General features: G+C 38.2%; 1 protein-coding gene and 1 long non-coding RNA gene across 3 annotated transcripts in view; both read right to left on the bottom strand.

Annotated features, from left to right (window-relative positions):
- LOC143378852 (uncharacterized) overlaps positions 1–18,288 on the bottom strand; it is a 101,551-nt gene that overhangs the window by 14,461 nt on the left and 68,802 nt on the right. The window lies entirely within an intron of this gene.
- Positions 1–18,288, bottom strand: part of LOC143377264 (uncharacterized) — a 37,724-nt gene that overhangs the window by 8,943 nt on the left and 10,493 nt on the right. For both annotated transcript variants that reach the window (XM_076828744.1, XM_076829629.1), the window contains exon 3: positions 1,918–2,076. In XM_076828744.1, coding sequence (XP_076684859.1) covers positions 1,918–2,046 — 129 coding nt within the window. In that variant the 5' untranslated portion in view covers positions 2,047–2,076. The remainder of the gene's footprint in view (positions 1–1,917; positions 2,077–18,288) is intronic.

The raw sequence follows: 18,288 nt of genomic DNA, 5'->3' as shown, positions 1-18,288 counted from the left end.
AAGCGATGTTATCGCTAAAACCTGCATGACAAATAAAAAGATAACAAATAGATATTTATCTGACGTTATGTATTTCTCATCGTAACGTCACAAGAGTCAGAAAATTCTGCTCAGTTTGGAATTTTGTGTCTCAACGTTTGCCACCAAAAGTCTAATATTCCAGGAGCGTGAGAAAATTTTCATAGATTCTCGCGTAAATATTTGCACGATTGACCGATACAGTTTTATCTTGAAAAGAACCCGATCTCGGGGCCAGGCGCGAGCTTTTTTTAAAGACTGGAGATTTTTTATTGGACTTGCCTTTGCTCTCTTCCGCGGCGAGTGAGAATGAGTGAGAAGGCACGCGACAGTGACAGGCTGTAAATTACAGTCGGCGCATTGGAAAAGGAGGGAATGGGTCTCTGTGCCACCTCTCACTCGCCGCGGCAACTGGGGGAGAAGTGGCGGGGATAGCGACAGCTTCTCTTCAAGACAGAAGGAGCGGGTTCTTTTCGAGGCAGCACTGTAGATAAGAAGCGATTTCCAGGAAGAGTACATTTTATCCCGCATACTCGATCACCTCTGTTAACTATTTAACTTTAATTGAACATCTAGATTGCAACAGCGATTAAAGAAGGCTCATTTTCTATTGATATAATACACGATTTTTCCGAGCTGTACCGCGGATGCTCTTAGCGCTTCAGTGAAATATTTTCGATGCACGATATACAGGCCGTGGTGGAAACACAGCGCATCTCAAATTAGGATTAAATGTCTCTAGAGGAAGAGAAACGAAGCAGTGATATTTCGTGTTTAGAAAATTTCTATCAGCGATCTAAACAGTTGGAGCGATTATTATCGTGACTTATGGAAGAGGAGAAAGATTATTCGACTTTAAATCCTTTGCACTCCAGGCACACAAGTTCGAATTAAGCCTGTATAAGCCGTTTATTTTGAAAGTGACCTAAGTCCATTTATATTTAAAAATTTTGTATATATAAATTTTTAATACTAACTTCAAGTTGTACGTGTTAGTACCGTCAACAACAAAACAATTGACAAATGGAGTTAGGCCACTTTCAAAATAAACGGATCATACATTGATTTCGTCAAACTTGATCGAACTACTGATTTTCAGATTACACTGCTATGAAATCTATCAACTAGAGATTTCTGAATAAGTTCGAGATGGATAGAAGACCAGGCTATGCATACAAATTTGATATCACAGGAAGGCTAGCTTGAATTTTTATAAAAATACGATATGCATTATTTTTCGCCACGGGCTGTAATGCCAGTTTACGTAATGGATCGCATTCTAATATTCGCAGTGGAGCGCAAGGATTTCTCGCAGCATAATAGATAAGATTAAGATTGACGAGATATTGAATTTTGTTTATCGCTTATGCGCCAAGGGTGCATACCGGCTACTGCGGCAGGTGTCTCGTTCGCACTTAACTTCGGGAAAGCGGACACTGGAAACCATTGCAATCAACTGTAATCCACTATCTACCTGCATTTCACTTATACGGGCTTTCTTATATCTCCTCGGTATCTAATTCGGTATCTTACTTTATCGATTACGTTAATTAAATTGAAGCTTCGGCGATTGCCGTGTTTGACCAATCGACGAGAAACAGCGTACAGTACCCACACTTAACATTTCTCAACGATTCCATCTAGAATGGTCACGTGAGTTGTATAAAAACATTATACAGCTATCATTGCTGGATCATATATCGTTCTATCTAGCTTTTACTGCTCGAACGTGTAGCCTTTTAATTAATTTAGTTTGATAAGACTGCATGCAAGTCCCATGCACAGAGTATTGCTGAGTGGACTACTTCGAATTGAATGATGTTAAATTTAGCCACGTTCCAAGTGTTTCTGCCGATATATCTCAATTAATTAAGCCGAGAATAGAGGATGAAACCTTACCTCCGCACTGACCACATGGTGCCGACTGCGTTTCCCGGTTAACGAGTCGACAGAAGCGTCGTCCAGGTCGATATACATCTCCTGATCGCAGTCTTGATCGCTACCTGATAACCTCTCCAGGCTTCGCATTATCCTGAGGAAAGTTACGGTTTGGACCCCCTATAACGGAACACGATACACCATTAATTTCTTTCGAGCGCTCGTAAACGTTAAAATATCGGCAATCAATTATTTCCATCGCGCGTTCACCGCTGAATCGTTCATTAACGATGGGCAACGGTTCGCCGCGTTGCACGAGTAAATCGAACGGGGTGACTTGTGACTTTGGAGCTAGATTCTTTGCGCGAGGTCCTGTTACTTCCACGAAAAATATCAGACGTGTGGGGGATATTCGTAATCGAAGCACGTATTTAGATTGCTGATCGTCGTAATTATTGCTTATTGAGAAATCTCACAGGAATATTTAATTTATGATAGGTTGTATATGAAGTGATGGTTAAAGGAAAGTTTGTAATTGATATACGCTAGGCCGTACTATTGGCCGTATCATGGTAGTACTTATTATAGGGAGCTCCTTCATTTTGTATTATAGAAACTATAGAACATAATTTCTTCGAACCAAATTATAGTACTGTTGCTGCTATTCAGGCTCTAAACTTTCATTTTGGTGTTACTGGATTGGTCGATCCGTTATACCTATTAGACTACTAGGCTCATTACTCGGCATCGCCCGGAATTTAGATTCTGATTTTATAAAAAACAATTTTCTTTGGCGAAAACAGTCACATTCATCTGGATAAGCCAGGCATAATGAGCTGAGACGCATGTCGCGATCCAAGAGAGATACAAACACATAATCATATCAACTTTCTGCTTTATAGGTACTATTAAACTATGTAAAATAAATAAATGAAAATTCGTTATATTCCCGGTTCCTGAATGTTTAAACAGTTTTTAAATTCTCCGGGAATATTAAAGCTCGACTGCCTCTTCGATCGAAGTGCCTTAAATCACCTTTCTATATGTTCAGTGTACAAAGCATACTCAAAGGGACCCTCCGGTGAAACCCCTTAAGAAAAAGGTGATCTTTATTTTTTACAATAAGAGATTATAACGTATCGTGAAAAATATTTTTGGTATTTATTGATACACTTGTTACAGTGCAAGAGAATTTTTTTGTTTCATGTTTTCTGTCCTGATGTATTTTGTAGGTGGCGTTTAGTGCAGGCGCTGCCAAAAAGAGATGCCAAAATGGTACCCACGAAATTTACTCACAGGATCGTCCAATATAAAAAATTCAAACAATTTCTTAAAATGCATTTCAATGCCTATCGCAGCACCCCTTGTTGGGGCAAAAAGGACCAAAACTACGATAATGGTGCACATTCGAACGAAGTAGTGCAAAAAAGCGGGTAATTTTCCGCACAAATATGCAGTTAAAAAACCCGTGTTTCGAAAATTATTTTAATACGGTGCTGCGATAGCGAGTCCAATTACGAACCAAATGCCGCAAGATTTTTCCGAATCGGTTCATTAGTTTTCCTGAAATCGTGGTTACCGTTTCGAAATATCGCGTTTCGAGAAAAACGTGTTCAAAGTGCTTTCGGCTCACACCTGCGTTCGGAGCTTGAATTAGTTATGCGACTGTAGAATCTATACCGTCACGAATTTTGGCGTGAAACTTTTACAGGGTATTCTCGGGATGTTATACTACAAAAACGCACGTATAAAAAAAATCGATTTTCTGACAAATTTTAACCGGGGGTCCCCTTAAGTGCTTCAAGTGTGCTCAGCGTCACGCGTTTCACAAGTGAAAACGTGGCTTTATTAAACGTACAAGAAAGTGCCGTCATATTTTATCCTCGCGAGTATTCCCATGCTCTTTTCTTCGATCCTTAGTGCGAAGCAGAATGCAACTTAACAAACACATACAAATGTACCTTTCCAAATGTCTAAAGAAGAGCGGAGACTTTAATCCGTCGGTACTTATCCGCAATCATTGCAACAATGCAAACAATGCGCGCGGGAATACCAGGGCAAGAGAAGCAAGCTGTTGCTACACGCGAGTTCGATTGGGTAATTCCGGTTGAAGCGGCGCACTGATAAGGAAAACTGGGGGATCTCCCGTCTATTGGCGCGAACGTAAACACATTCAGGACAATCGACAGTCCCCTAGCACGAAAGAGTAACACGCGAACCGAGATATCGTAACGGGGAAGAACGCATTCCCTGGCCACACGATCGCGCGTTTTACCATCGACGGTTAAGTAATTGCCCGCGGCGTCGACGATGCATCAACAATTATACGGCAAGAAATATGGACAATCGAGCAGTGCAACAGTGTTCTCTGTGATTTCCGTCGTTAACACTGCGAATTGCGTCCTTTGCACGCTTTCGATATCTTTTTCAAAGCAGGTATTCTTTGCGAGCTCTTGAACGTTGACTTTGAGAACAAACCAAGCAAGAAGGTTGCTTTCTATGTTTTTTTTATAAAACTTTCCTAACAGGGGCTTCACTTGGAAAGGGCCATTTTTCAAAAACTTGTTCCACTCAAAGTGTTAACGCGTTTCTTTTCTAATTTATCGATCTTCTATCCTTCTTCTACATTAATTCTCAACCCCCCTTTTGTGCTGCACGACGAAACAGTGTATGATCGTGTGAAGTAAATTTTGCTGAAGTGTTTTGACTTAGGCAGCTCAACGCAGGATGTTTATAGGAGAGACATTTTTTTTTTAAACTTGTTTGTTTAGAGTACTTTCTATTCCACGTGACAGAAGAGATTTCAAACCTTTCTTTAATAGTATCGGTGTAACGTAATAAAAGTATGCGAGGGCCTTGAGGAGCGAGTCCTGACCTCGGGTTATTGCGTCCATTAAGCGTTACGAGTTGATTACCAAGAATCTTAGGGCAATGAGCAATGCAAATCAACGACTGTTAGTTTCATGCACACCTTGACAGCAGACACATTCGAGGAAAGCGGAACTCTAGTCTCTTATATAAACATCACACCCTTAAACGCTCCTTCACCCATCGGCTGTGAGATACAATCACTTTCTGCGTATAAAAAGCAATTAACAAAAACTTTCTTGTTAGTTACAAATGTCAATGTTAAGATTAGGGGAGACCGGGGCAAGTTGATACAGGGGGCAGGTTGATACAGACGGATTATCTCGACACAGTATGTATGTAGCTCCTTGTGCCATTTGAATCCGATTTCTGGAGAAATGTTTTTGCCAAAGAAACTTTATATACAACAGAAGGGTCTATAAAATATGAAATTTTCAATAAAAAATTTGGAGGAGAAGCTGCGTGGTTGCTGTTTCCGTTTTCCGCACAACAGTTTTTTTTTCAGAAAAGGCGATTGCGGTAACCACATATCCCCGCTGCTTTTCATCTGAAAGGAAAAAGGAAAAATTATTCTTAAAGTAGAGAAAAAAAACTAGTACTTGTATCGATTTTTAGTTTTTCCAATTTTTGAATTCTATCTTCAAATGTCTGCCTTTTAACGAAAAATTGAAGAAAAAAAATCGGCTACGACAAGTACTAGTTGGTTTTGTCTACTTTAAGAATATTTTTTCCTTTATTGTTTCGGAAGTTTGGAGTTCGCTTTATACGAGACTTAAAGAGGAATTTCTCGGAACTTTGCACCAGTCTGTGTTCATCTAAGCAAACTCTACGCGAAGTAATTTTCAGAATGGTAGTACACATAGAATAGTACGCGTAGCGAGTTGTAGGAAGATATGGTTGGTTCAGAGCTAAAGAGCGAGGGAGAAAACATTACAGAACAAGGGAAAGCGGATCGTCTGTGGTCAGACGCGTTCTAGAGTCGATGTGCCTGGAACTATGTCTCTCTGTAACTTTTCATAGGTGTGCTATTATGAACATTGTTTCCAGTAAGATTTATTCGATTTGTTAAGGAAAGAATTTATTAATAATTTTATTTAAAATTCTTACGTCACTCTGCTTTAGAATCTCATAAAGCCTTTTTCAACTAAGTACCAGGAAATACTTTTTCATAAGAGGAAGTGTACTAAATAAATTATGACGATATTATTGTCTGTCGTTTGCAATAGGATCAGTGAAACACTTGGAGCTAAGATAGGATACATTACTGTTATAAAGCCGATATATAACCGTTACGGAACCGATATGATATCGGTTCTGCAGAACCGTAACCGAAATCGATATAGCCAGAAATTTCGGTTCCTTATAGCAGTTATTTAGAATATCGGTTCTTCGTAACTGTTTCAGTCAGAACCGATATATAACAGTTTGAAACAGTTATTCTCGGAACCGTTTCAACCCCTGATTAGAGTAGACTGTTATGGTACTTGTAATGAGTATCGACTAATCTTAGCAATAACTCATCTTAAGACTCAATCCTGAACGTCGACCTTATCGTAACAGTGCTTGCTTTTCCTTCGAATAAATTCAGTATAACAGTGGCTGATCAAATATTACGCTTTCTTCTTCCTCATCTAACCAAAGACACCCTGTTAGAGTAATTAAATGTTGAAAATGGGAACACCTGTTTAGAATCTACTCTCGATTGCCATTTAAGGGTACCCTGCCATCAAATCACTCCAGAAATAGGTAATTTTTAGGATTTTATTTAAAAAAAAGTAAACGTTGTAGGGTTAAAAAACTTTTTGGGCTGTATTTGTACATCTTTAAAGAGAATAAATTTTTTTTTGGAAATTTTATCTAACACCGCTGACTGTTGGTGGCTGTGACGGTCCGGGTGATACAAAAAAACGTTCCTCACCTGCGAAATATTTCAGGCCTCATAGAATTATGTGAATTTAATAAACCACTAAAATTCTTAAAGTTTAGAAGATTGTTCGTCGAATTACCTATGGTCATAGCAAAATATTGTAATTTCATGTGTTAGCAAACGTTCGAACCATAAACATCGAAAAAAACGGGTAATTTTACACACAGAAATGATTATAAAAAGAAAACGATTGGTCGCACAGTTACCATCGTAGATGATTGCACTGGGGAATTTAATAATGAACGAAATCCCGCAAGAATTGTTTAAATCAGTCGATTATTATTTTGTTAGTGCTTCCGCAGTTTTGGGAAAACGTGTTTTGAGAAAAACGCTTTTAAAGTTTAACTGCTGTGGTTTAATAATATTAATAATAATAATAAGATACCAACGGACCACTTTTATACCTGTAGAGTGTAGACTCTACATCGCTAGGATTTTTCACGCCAAATTTTAACTCGGCATGCTTCATATGATGTACAACTACAATACATATAAAGCAAAAATCGATTTTGTGAAAATTTTAATGAGAGAGTACGCTTAAAACGCAGATGTACCTAATTATTAATCGAAGTAAATATTAAATTCCCTTTACTGAGTTGAAGAAATGCGCAAATGTCCCTCGAGTTCTAAGTAGTATCGCTCGGTTTTCCAAAGGAAAAACCGATGAAGACAATATGGAGAGAGAGCCTGGTTTCTTCTGGTTCATCGAGCTCGATTTTCTCGCTGGGGAAGCTGACCGCTAGTGACTCAACGCCTTCATCCCCTCCGTCATCTCTTATGACAGATAATCTGTTTAAGATTATTGGTAATTTCACAGAACAAAGTGAAGTTCAAAGAATTTGCTTCGTTCATCGGACGATGCTTTTTACCTGGCTGTAGAAAATAAAAGGAGAACTGTGCATACTAAAGTACCAATAATACAGCTTGCTTCGAAAATCTTTTGTGAATGAATCACTCGTAACACAGTTTATTGCGATACAACGTGACAGTAGCATTTTTGTGACGAGTTATCGTTATACACAATTATGTGAAAATAATTACGCAATCTACAGTATTATCTATTACCGTAATTGTTTCTATATACAGTGGCTCATGCAGTAGAATTGCCGGACGCAATAGAATTATCGCAAGCCGCTTAATCTGGTGTGGAGCATAATTGTAAAAATCATGCTCCTGCTTGGGAAAGATTTCGTACACACGGGGGAAAGGAAGAATGGAAGAGAGCAAGAGTTCAGAGAAGAAATATGGCATTGAGAGCAAAAACGTGCAAACCCACATTGAGAAAAAATTAATTTTTCCTATTTCATGTGATTAGTACAGGCTAGTATAATACATTATTGTTAGGTATGAGATCAAGTTAAATATGTACTCACGAATCCGAGTCAATTCTAATACAAACGTTTCACTTCATGGGCATCGAATATTACTCATAAGAGGAGACGTTTCATTCTATTTACTTCCAAAGTACTTGGATTATACAAGCTGGTTTCGAACCTCAGAAAGAGTACCTGTAGTGTTGGAGAATATACTTCTAAGTACTTTGAAAAGTAGCGTTTGAACCTTGAAAGACAACAATCTACATACTCCATGCATATTGCATACCGCAAATATTATGTATGTAAGTATGCACATCGTACACTGCAATTTCACTGGAGTTCGAAAAATTCGACTTTTTTTTCGGACTTGTAACATTAAATAGCCGTTTCTTGTAGGTTTTCGTGCGCTGAAAACGAACCCGCAAACCGTTTGTCGCCCTCACCCTCAGTTTTTGAGAAATTCGATTTTGAAAAGAACTGAAAATTTTCAAATTTTAACATCTTTTGTGTCGAAACAGTAATAGTTATTTGGTTGCTTTTTGCGTCAAATTATTCAATGAACCCTCCCGAATACAACGATATAAGTTATTATTGCATTATGAACATTTAAATATGTTTAAACAACGATCAAAGGGAAAATGATACCCGAAATGTACCCACTTTTGCAGATATTTTTAAATTTATTTCCAAAACTCAGGGTCTAGGAGAAAATCTGACTACCCCGCGCGATGCAGCAGACATTTTTCCTTCGGAAAGCGTCGACAAAAGTGGTAAGTCACGTTTTGTTTTAAACATAGAAGCGAAATAGTTTGGCAAAACGTGCGGCGCTCACAGTGGTAGTCACGCGTGCGATTCTGTTACGCTGAGCAGCAGTGGATCGCGCGCCGCCGTTGACTACCACTGTCGACGCCGCACGTTTTGCCAAACTATTTCGCTTCTGTATGGAAAGTAAAACGTGACTTACCACTTCTGTTGATGCTTTCCGAAGGAAAAATGTCTGCTGCATCGCGTGGAGTAGTCAGATTTTCTCCTAGACCCTTAGTTTTGGAGAAAAAAATTGCAAACATTTTGCACATCTGCAAAAATGGGTGGATTTCGGGTGTTCAATTTCCTTTGATCATTGTTTAAACATATTTAAATGTTCACAATGCACTAAATAACTTATATCGTTGTATTCGGGAGGGTTCACAGAATAATTTGACGCAAGAAGCAACCAAATAACTATTACCATTTCGGCACAAAAAATGTTCAAATTTGAAAATTTGCAGTTTTTCTTAAAAATCGAGTTTCTCAAAAACTGAGGGTGATGGCGACAAACGGTTTGCGGATTCGTTTTCAAAGCACAAAAACCTATAAGAAACAGCTATTGAATGATACAAGTCCAGATGGCTGTCGAACTGTGTTATACTTAAAAGTACCGTTTACGTTACTCAAAGCACTTAAGAGAGTTCGAACTTACTTAAAAATTAAAGCCCACTGTGTTTCTTTTCCGAAATACTCGTTAACTGTTCGAAGCTATCCGTCAGATTCCGACCTGCTCCCAATACACTTCATCCCGTCACTAATTATTGGTACCAACTCAGTTTCGCAAAAAATGTGGGTTAGTTCGTTTTTTCTGTCAGTGCCTCAAATAATCTAACATCTGAAATTCGATTTGCAAGGGACTTCTTACGATCGCGTTCACAAAAGTTCGTATTAAAATGATAAAATTGTCATCACATAATTTAAATTCTAATTCCTGCTACTTTCTTCTCTATCCTATCCATATAACACAGACCTAACACATTCGCGTAATTATTTAAAAGTCTCTTTAAGATAGGCAGAATTCTCTGAAAACGCTGTCACGTGTCTTCTTCGTGCACATTAATAATCTCGCATCCAAGTGCACGGATACATAGATAGAAACAGAACGAATCGAACGTAGCTCAAAAATCAAACGAATACCACTCCAAACCTGTATCCAAAATTCCTAAAGTCAATACCTTCTAACAGAATGAAAGACGCGGAGGAACTTCCACGAATTTCTTCGGGCCAGATCTGAGATAATAGATTCAGCGTTCCTTCGACGCCCGAGACCGAAACTTTCCGCTATTTCCTTCGTGGGTGGGTGTCGATATTGCCACCCATTTAGACAGACCTTCCTATTGCGATGCTGAAGACAGAAACGTCAATCGTCGATACCTCCTCGGTGTGACGATCCCAACGGCATGCTGCAATCGCGCGTTGTCAGGTCGAACGAAATTCGCACCCTGTTGGCTTCTGACAATGTTCTTTCGAGCCAGTCTACCCATAGACATATATAGACGGAGCAGAAGCTGGACTATCGGCAAGGGGAACGGTAGGCTTGGAGGGGAAAAGGCAGAGGTCAGATACAGGCACGTCGGGTTAGCTTCGGAAGCATTCGGCATGCATAACCACTGCGTTACCCGATTTGCCTGTATCGCTCCCCTTACCGCGAATCTTACACCCCCCTCAGCTTATGCTCTGTGTATATATATGTCTATGAGTCCACCGGCTCCCCGTCTTTTCTCCGGTCCTGTTGACAATGGCCGCGGCACGTACCCGCACGGATGATTCCGCGTGCGCGGATAATGACACGATCCGCGCCGCATTATACCGCTAATGAATAGACACACGTCCGCCACGAAGGACTTGACACGCGGCCGTCGCGCCGCGACTTAGATAACTGGGCAACGTAACGTATATATTTGCGCGCATCGGCTTCGTTGGACGTTGTAATAGGTTCACGTGACACCGGCTGCACGTCCCCGTCATTAATAATGTCGCAGAATGTACCTATTCTGCATTAGGCGCCATGATGCGCATGTGGAGGGCAAGGATGCTTCTGCGAATGTCGCTAACAGAAAATCTCTGGTCCCACGTCGATGACTGGGGAAAGATAATCACCGAAGGGTCGTTTTTTCATTGGCCGTTTTGTGCAACAGGCATTTGTCAACCCAGGCCAAACCGATTGTGGGTCACTTTCGATCTGTGTTTAGGGTTAAGTGCAGCGAAGAGAAAATAATATTTTATTGTAGTGCAAGTATTCTGTTTCTTTAAATAAATTGCAACTATTGTTAGTTATACTTTTGCAATTGAGGATCTTGTGGAAAGAGGGGGGCAGCTCCAGCTTTATCAATTTTCAGTTAATTAGAATAAACTGTTTATAAAATTATTGCTTCCGCTTAACATTGAAAAGAGAGTTCAATTATTAAATAATTGAACTTTTTAGGTATTGAGTTGATAAGTTTTTATTTCTATTTTTGGCTAATTTTTCAAATCTGCAACACTTGTATTGCGCAGAACAGTAATGGGTGCAGATTCGAAATTTGCAATAAATTGATCATTTGTTATCGGATTTGCATGAAACGTGCACCAAAGGGTATAGAATTTGTTTTACGTATATCGCACGTCATAACTCAGAAACTGTAAAAATTGGAGTTGCATTCCTCTCACTTACAAGGAACACTATTGAATTGGCGATGGAATCAATCAGATTTTTTTATATAGATCGAAAGTATTTGTCACAAAGGCGATAAAAATGTAAATTAAATACGCTACTTGTTGGTAACCAAAGCTGGTATAACCTTGTGAGATCGATAAAAACAGAAGAGAGAAAAGAAGAAAAGTGAGGGAAAGAGAATGACAAAATCGTCTGATCGAAATTAGTTATCTTAATTATATGAAAATATACAATAATACATGAATGATAGTAACTTAACGATAAATAATAATTAGAAAAGATTAATGGTAATAAATGTTAAGAAAGTTTAATAAAATAGTTGAAGCAATAATAATTTTCACACTGACTGCTTCTTTCATACCTTGACCAGCGAGACAATGTCGATCAATCTTTGCAGTCACATGTTTAGACAATCTCGTTGATCAAGGTATAAAAAAATATATAAAAAAAAATTATGTTAAACGATTTTATTCAAAATGCACTAAAAACTAAAAAATAATTCTTTTCTTGTAGTACAATTTCGATGTTTTTTTTTTCACTTGAAATAAAATTGTGGAGCAGGATATGTCATAAGAAATTCATTTCGACGCTTGATGCTGTATTAAATTGATTCATATTCTGTTATGAAATATCCTGCTGCACGATTTTATTTAATGTGAAAAAACACCATCGAAATTGTAGCACAAGAAAATAATTATTTCCTAGTTGTTTAGCGCATTTTTAATAATTTTTGCTTATATATATTTTTATTTTCTAGTTTTTAGTGTTTGTGGATTTACATTTCATAGCTCAGACTTCTTTACAAATATCTTTTATTGCTGTATACAGTTTATACAGTTTGCTTAAAGCCTATAGTGCTAAGTAAAATTGTATTAATTAATTATATCACATTGTTCATGTTCAAATATATATTCCCTCGTACGCGACCTCCGACCTTGGTTCTTTTTTTTCATAATTTTGTATTGTCATCCAAATTGCGTACGCCTGCAACGTTTCCAACTAATTGGATAGTTGGAAGTGGATTAAAATTGAGTTTCTACATTTGATCCGAACCAACATACATAATACAAAGAAACAAGCAGAGGATCGAAGCTGAATAAACTCGTTTAAAAACAGTGTTCGCTCGTTGCAGTCATTGTGAAAATTTTTATTGCTTGAATCACCTTTTTAAACCTTCTTATCGACAAACTTATCATGAATGTAAAGGTTAATTAGCATAATTAAGTACCTTCTGTTACGATGTTATTAGCATTAGCATTTATTATCATTAATTTTTTCTAATTAATATATATCATAAATTTATTTATTATCATTCATAGGGTTTGTCGACACGGTTTTGTCGTTTTCTTTCCCTCACTTTTCTTCCTTCTTCTCTTCCGCCCTTTGTTGATCTCTCAAAGTCTGACCAGCTTTTGGTAGCACCTTTAATTTACATTTTTGTGCCCTTTGTGAGATATACTGTCGATCAATACCAAAACTCTGTGCGATTCAATCATTAATTGAATAGTGTTCCTTGTTAGAGCATTACCAGAAAGAAGTGAGAGACGTTATCATTAGTTCAGATCTCGTGATTAAAATTTTACTGTTTCTTTATCGGGGAAGAATATTAAAACGTTGTTGACTGGCAAGTATTCTCATAATTTAGCGTCCTTGTGATAAATTTTAATTACTCAACGTAAACATTCGTCCACTATACTTGAATTCTACTTGACACTCCTCGCAAAGCATTCCGCGCTGAACCGATCATAATACAAGTATATTTTCCTGGTTTCCTTTCATAATTCGAAAAACATGTTTGCTCATACGTCGATCAGGTTTAAAAAATTTAAGGATGCCGCAATATAGTATGCAGCAAAAAATGCCAACGCGAGATTCGCAATCATTTTTCAACCGGTTCCTTTTTCGTTTTTCACCAATCGAAAAGTTCCGTATTATCACCTTCCCTTATATTAGATCGATGCAAAAGTTCGTTCGCTTTATTAAACCAAAGTTAAAGAGGTAAAAGTAGAAACAGGATCTTCGTGAAGAGTATAAATGTAAGTAATCTTCGTTAAAAGTAAAAATGCATATATTACATGCTTTTCTAATGAAACTATTTTCCTTGGCTATCTATGATTTATTGCCACTTTTCTGGAAAAAGTACAGGTAGGTGTAAAAAGAAGATATTTCCGTGCACTTAGTACTAAGTAGTACCTAAGTAATACTAAGTAAACGAACATTCGCAGGTCTAATATTATTTTCTTTCTTTCTTCAATTTTTCAAGCCATTCCTTATCTGTATGTTTATACACCTACAGCAACAGTGGCGTATTTAAAGCAGATTCAGAGAAACAGATTCGTCAAACGTATGTATGTACGTGAATGTTGAACAAACCGAAGACGAGGTGTTTCTGGGAATGCTGTAACACCTGGTCCCGATTTAAGAAAAGAGACCGTGTATTTACTGCGAAAGAACTCAAACATCTTCTTTCAACCATTGCTAATATCTCTCATAACATCTGAAGAGGTACTGAATTTTGAGTGGCACAAGATTTTGAAAAGTGCCTCTTTGAATCGGGCCTTTTTGAATGATCGCTACTTTTGCTTAAGGAGGTTCGATACCGGAGCAAAAATAATGAGAAATCTTTGAAAAGTGTTTTGATCTAATGTCCAAAGTGAAGTCCGCATTGTGTTAAAATTTCAAGTCGATTAACAGCACGGTTTATGAAAAAATTGAAATCAAAGTTGCGCTCTTATACGCAGGCTGTTATGGGAGAAGCGATAAAATTTCTATAAAATGTTACACAGAGTCCTTAAAAATAGTGAGAAAGTCCTAAAAAATGTTGCAATGAAAAGCTTAAGTATTCCTATAAAATTCTAAAAAAAAATTGGACATTTACCGTACGGTTTATTAGATAATTGAATAAATAGACAGCAATGTGCTCGTATTTTTGGAACTGCCTGAAGGGACTGTTTGAAACGTGGCAACGCTGTACGCCAGGTAGTCATCTATACAGTGTATACTTGTACAAAGGATACAGTAAAAATTTGTAAAAACACTACCAAGCTGTAAACATGTATTTAGTAATTTGTTGCGACGCCACAAGTGTAAAGTGGAAAGAGAAAAAATGATGGACGCAAAGCGACGTTGCCGCATTTCGCTCGCATATTTTACGCTACTTTTAATGAAAATATTATATTTCTAACTGCATTAAACATACTTTTTGTTTAATTGAATTCCAGAACAAAATATGTAGTAATAATTTTATTAGGAATAGACATGTAAATAACATTTTTGTCTACATAATTTTTTTTTATCTAAGATTGGTATCACTGCAGAGCTCTCATGTATAAGCATAAGCTTACCCCTCTGGCCGCCTGTCCCGCAAGTGAGGTACCGAACCTCCTTAACTCGCCCTTAAACATTCAGGGGCTCTGTGACAATACTTCCGACGTTCTCCCAAAAAATATTTACCTTTTTATACAAAATACATTACATTTTTAATATCATTTATTTTCAAATATCGAGAAACAAAACTGGAAATAATTACATCGAGAAATATGTACTTTTACTTTGCTTTACTTTTGTGCTTTCTCATGTTTAGCTTAAAGTCTCAAGGCAATGTTACTTTAAGTTAGTTGAGATTAATAAGTTAAGATTACTTTTCGTGTTTACTCTTGTATTTTGTAACATTTGTCTTGTTTCCCCTATTTAAGTTAAGTGTAAAGTTCGCGGTTAGGCTTGCCAACAGTGTCACCACTGCACCCTCGCCTTTACTCGTCTTGCGTATGCCTTTTGTAAATATCCAGGTTTCTTCTATCAGAGTAATAAAGACAATTAATAACAATAATGAAAAAAAAAAATACCAGAAGATAAATTCTTCCTTACATCAGCGAATAGTTTATCAACTAAGGGGTTTGAGCCTCCGACAGGGTGGCACAATGCCCCTCACGTCAGAACTTAAGTGCCGTCAGATTTCTCTACCTTGTTCCGTCATCTTCCGGGGTTCGGAGCGCCCGGAATTTCGTATTACAATTCCTACGACTTACGTGAACGCCTGCGTATAGTTAAGCACAGGAATTTGTATCACTTTTAGCTTCGGTAAGTGGAATTTTAGAAAGCCCCCTGCTCGCAACGCGAAACTGCTTCGTACGCGACACGCTCGAGGGAACCGCGGCCGAATGCAAACAGTCCGGCAAAGTTGATTAAATTTTAAGAACGCGAACCGCAAAAATGCACGAGAGCCAGCTAAGCATTAATCCATCCTCCGTCGATGACGCTTCCTTCCTCGACCTGTATTCGATTAACTGTAAGCTTTCTTCCCCGTTACGAGATGTCCCCGCCCCTCCCCTCTGCAGCAGGAAATAATAGCGGCTTTTCTCTCGCCTCCGAGAGATCCCGGCTATGAATTCATCCGCGTGGAATGCTACCAGTGCCCGTTTCCCAAATATTGACTGTTTTCAACCGCCGACACACGCATACGCGGGGCCGAGGAAATATTTCGGTGCTCTTAGGAGGTGGGCTTCGCTCGGTTAAAGGAGAGCCCCGAGATACGGTATTTTTATATTCTGCCTGTGTGATAAATAAAGAGCACGCAGATACAGCTTCTCGCGCACACCTTCTTAAATCTGCAGGGGAATATTGAACGAATTTTAACGTAGACACGCCACGCTATCTTATCATTCATTTGGCTCGTTTATTTTCGCCTTATTGTCAACACATCTCCGCGACGGGGCCGAATTGAGAAACGCGTAACGAAGAAAAAGAGTACGTCCTCGTTGATAAATGCAGGCAGATTAGTTTTGGCGAGAGTTCGGCGGCAGCCCGTTTAAAGATTCTCTTTTAATGAACGAATTATTTTCAGCTTTGATCGATATCGTTCGAGATAAGACCGCGCTGATAAAGACACCGACGTACCCGACGAGCCAACCACCATACACACGCGGACAGGCGAAACGAAAAAGTGTCACATCCGTTCGCTACCGCATTCTTTCCGACTCGACGACTCCGGTGTACTCAGCTACTCGGTTCTACACGAAATTTTAGTCACTGTATCAAATTTTCTTCTCCATTCTGTATCATTGTGATTTTTTTTAAATAATTTCAATTATTTTAAGTACTCGATTTTAATAAGTGGGCAGTCGTTTTTGTCTAAAATTAAGGATTTATTTTTTAGTTAGTTATAAAGAAATAAATCGAAGCTGCGATTTGTTCTTTGGCACAAAGTTCATTAACATCGTAAGCGTTAACAAAACATATTTGTTTTGTCAAAAGTATGCATTATGAACGACGCTATAGATGGATCTTTAAAGAGGCTTTTTAAAAAAGTCTCTTTTGTTTTGAAGTGATAACTCAAAGACGGAGGTCCCAGTCGACACCAATCAAATTCGAGCATGTTCATGAAACGTGTAGTTTCGGCCTGAACCTAAATTGAAGTTATTAAAAACCCTTATTCTTTACGAAAAGAAACTGAAAACTCATTTTTGTCCACCGGAGAGCGCAATTTTTGGAAAGTCGCCATTTCGTAGCTGTGATTTCGAAAATTTCGCTTCTTTAATTTACCGATGTTTTAATAAACATTATTTCGAAGAACGAGTCTCAGCTTCAATTTCTTTCTGTGCAATTAATTGAAAAAGAACCCTTAAGCCTACTACGGTCTCCAGTTCACTTATACACTTTGCATAATGCGAAATGATGAGAAACACGCGTAACGACAACTTCGTTATATTTTTCTCAAAGTAAAAAGTCTTTGAAATAGTTGAGAAAATTATTGAGTAATAGTAAAGTTATAGATTCGCCCTAAATGAGAGTTTGTTCAAATTTAACGTTCCGTTAAATTAATTAAATTATTCCCGTCGAGCTTAGGATTTCTTTGAAATTAGAATTCCTTTGAATTCTTTCGAGCGGCGCGTTCCATTCGCTGCGAGCCGCCGTGAAAGTGGGCGAGCTTTGGAGCAACGTGGAGTTCCTACAAAGTTCCGATAAAGATTCGCGCATGCTTGTTTCCTCGATGGGTTTTCGACAAATGGCTTCATGGAAACCGAACGAAAAGGAGATTGTATCAGGCCTGTGCGGTTTCCTGACTTCGAGCCAGGCGCTGGTTGTTGTTATGACACGAGGCTCGAAAGTGGTCTCTACAGCCATCCAAACTCTACCACAATCTGCACGTTGCTGAAGCACGTCAGAGTTAATTGTCGCACTTAATAACACGCAGACACCTGGCAGAGCAAAACAGACGCGACCATTATTATTCTTTCCCACCAGTCTCTTCTTTTTTCCTTTTTTTTTTTTTACGTGAATTTACACCGTTCCATTGTGTGCCAGGATGCAGAACTGATAACCTGATCAAACACGAATCAAAAATGTTGGAGTTACGAGAAACGATAAGAGAAAGTAGGACCCCGTGGTTATTAAAACATATCAAGTTGTTAATGTCACGAGGGAGTTAGGTCCATTAAGCCTGATTTACGGCCATTATACGGACGCGTCTGATGGAGAAATAGGAAAGTAATCCAACCTTTTTTTTTGGAGGCCTCAGATTTGTATAAAAGTAATTCATTTGAATCGCAGACTCATTGAATTCATCTGTGGTTCGTTGTTCCCTAAAAGGTTTGCTTTTTAATTGCTGGATTAACTCGTTTAATCAAATTCATACTCGATGCAGATATTTAAATACAAGAAAGATCGAAGATGAAGGTTGCCTTTGCGAATTTTTAGTCATCATTCTCTTTCGATCAAAACTTATCTGAAGTTTGCGATTACTAAGTCGCCGATTACCGTTCGTTATTTATTGCTGTATTATGCATACCAGAGTTTAGTTGACGTTTCAAATCATCAGA

The sequence above is a fragment of the Andrena cerasifolii genome, chromosome 1 (genome assembly GCF_050908995.1).
Source record: "Andrena cerasifolii isolate SP2316 chromosome 1, iyAndCera1_principal, whole genome shotgun sequence".
Classification (NCBI taxonomy): domain Eukaryota; kingdom Metazoa; phylum Arthropoda; class Insecta; order Hymenoptera; family Andrenidae; genus Andrena; species Andrena cerasifolii.
This window is presented reverse-complemented; position numbering and strand designations above follow the sequence as displayed.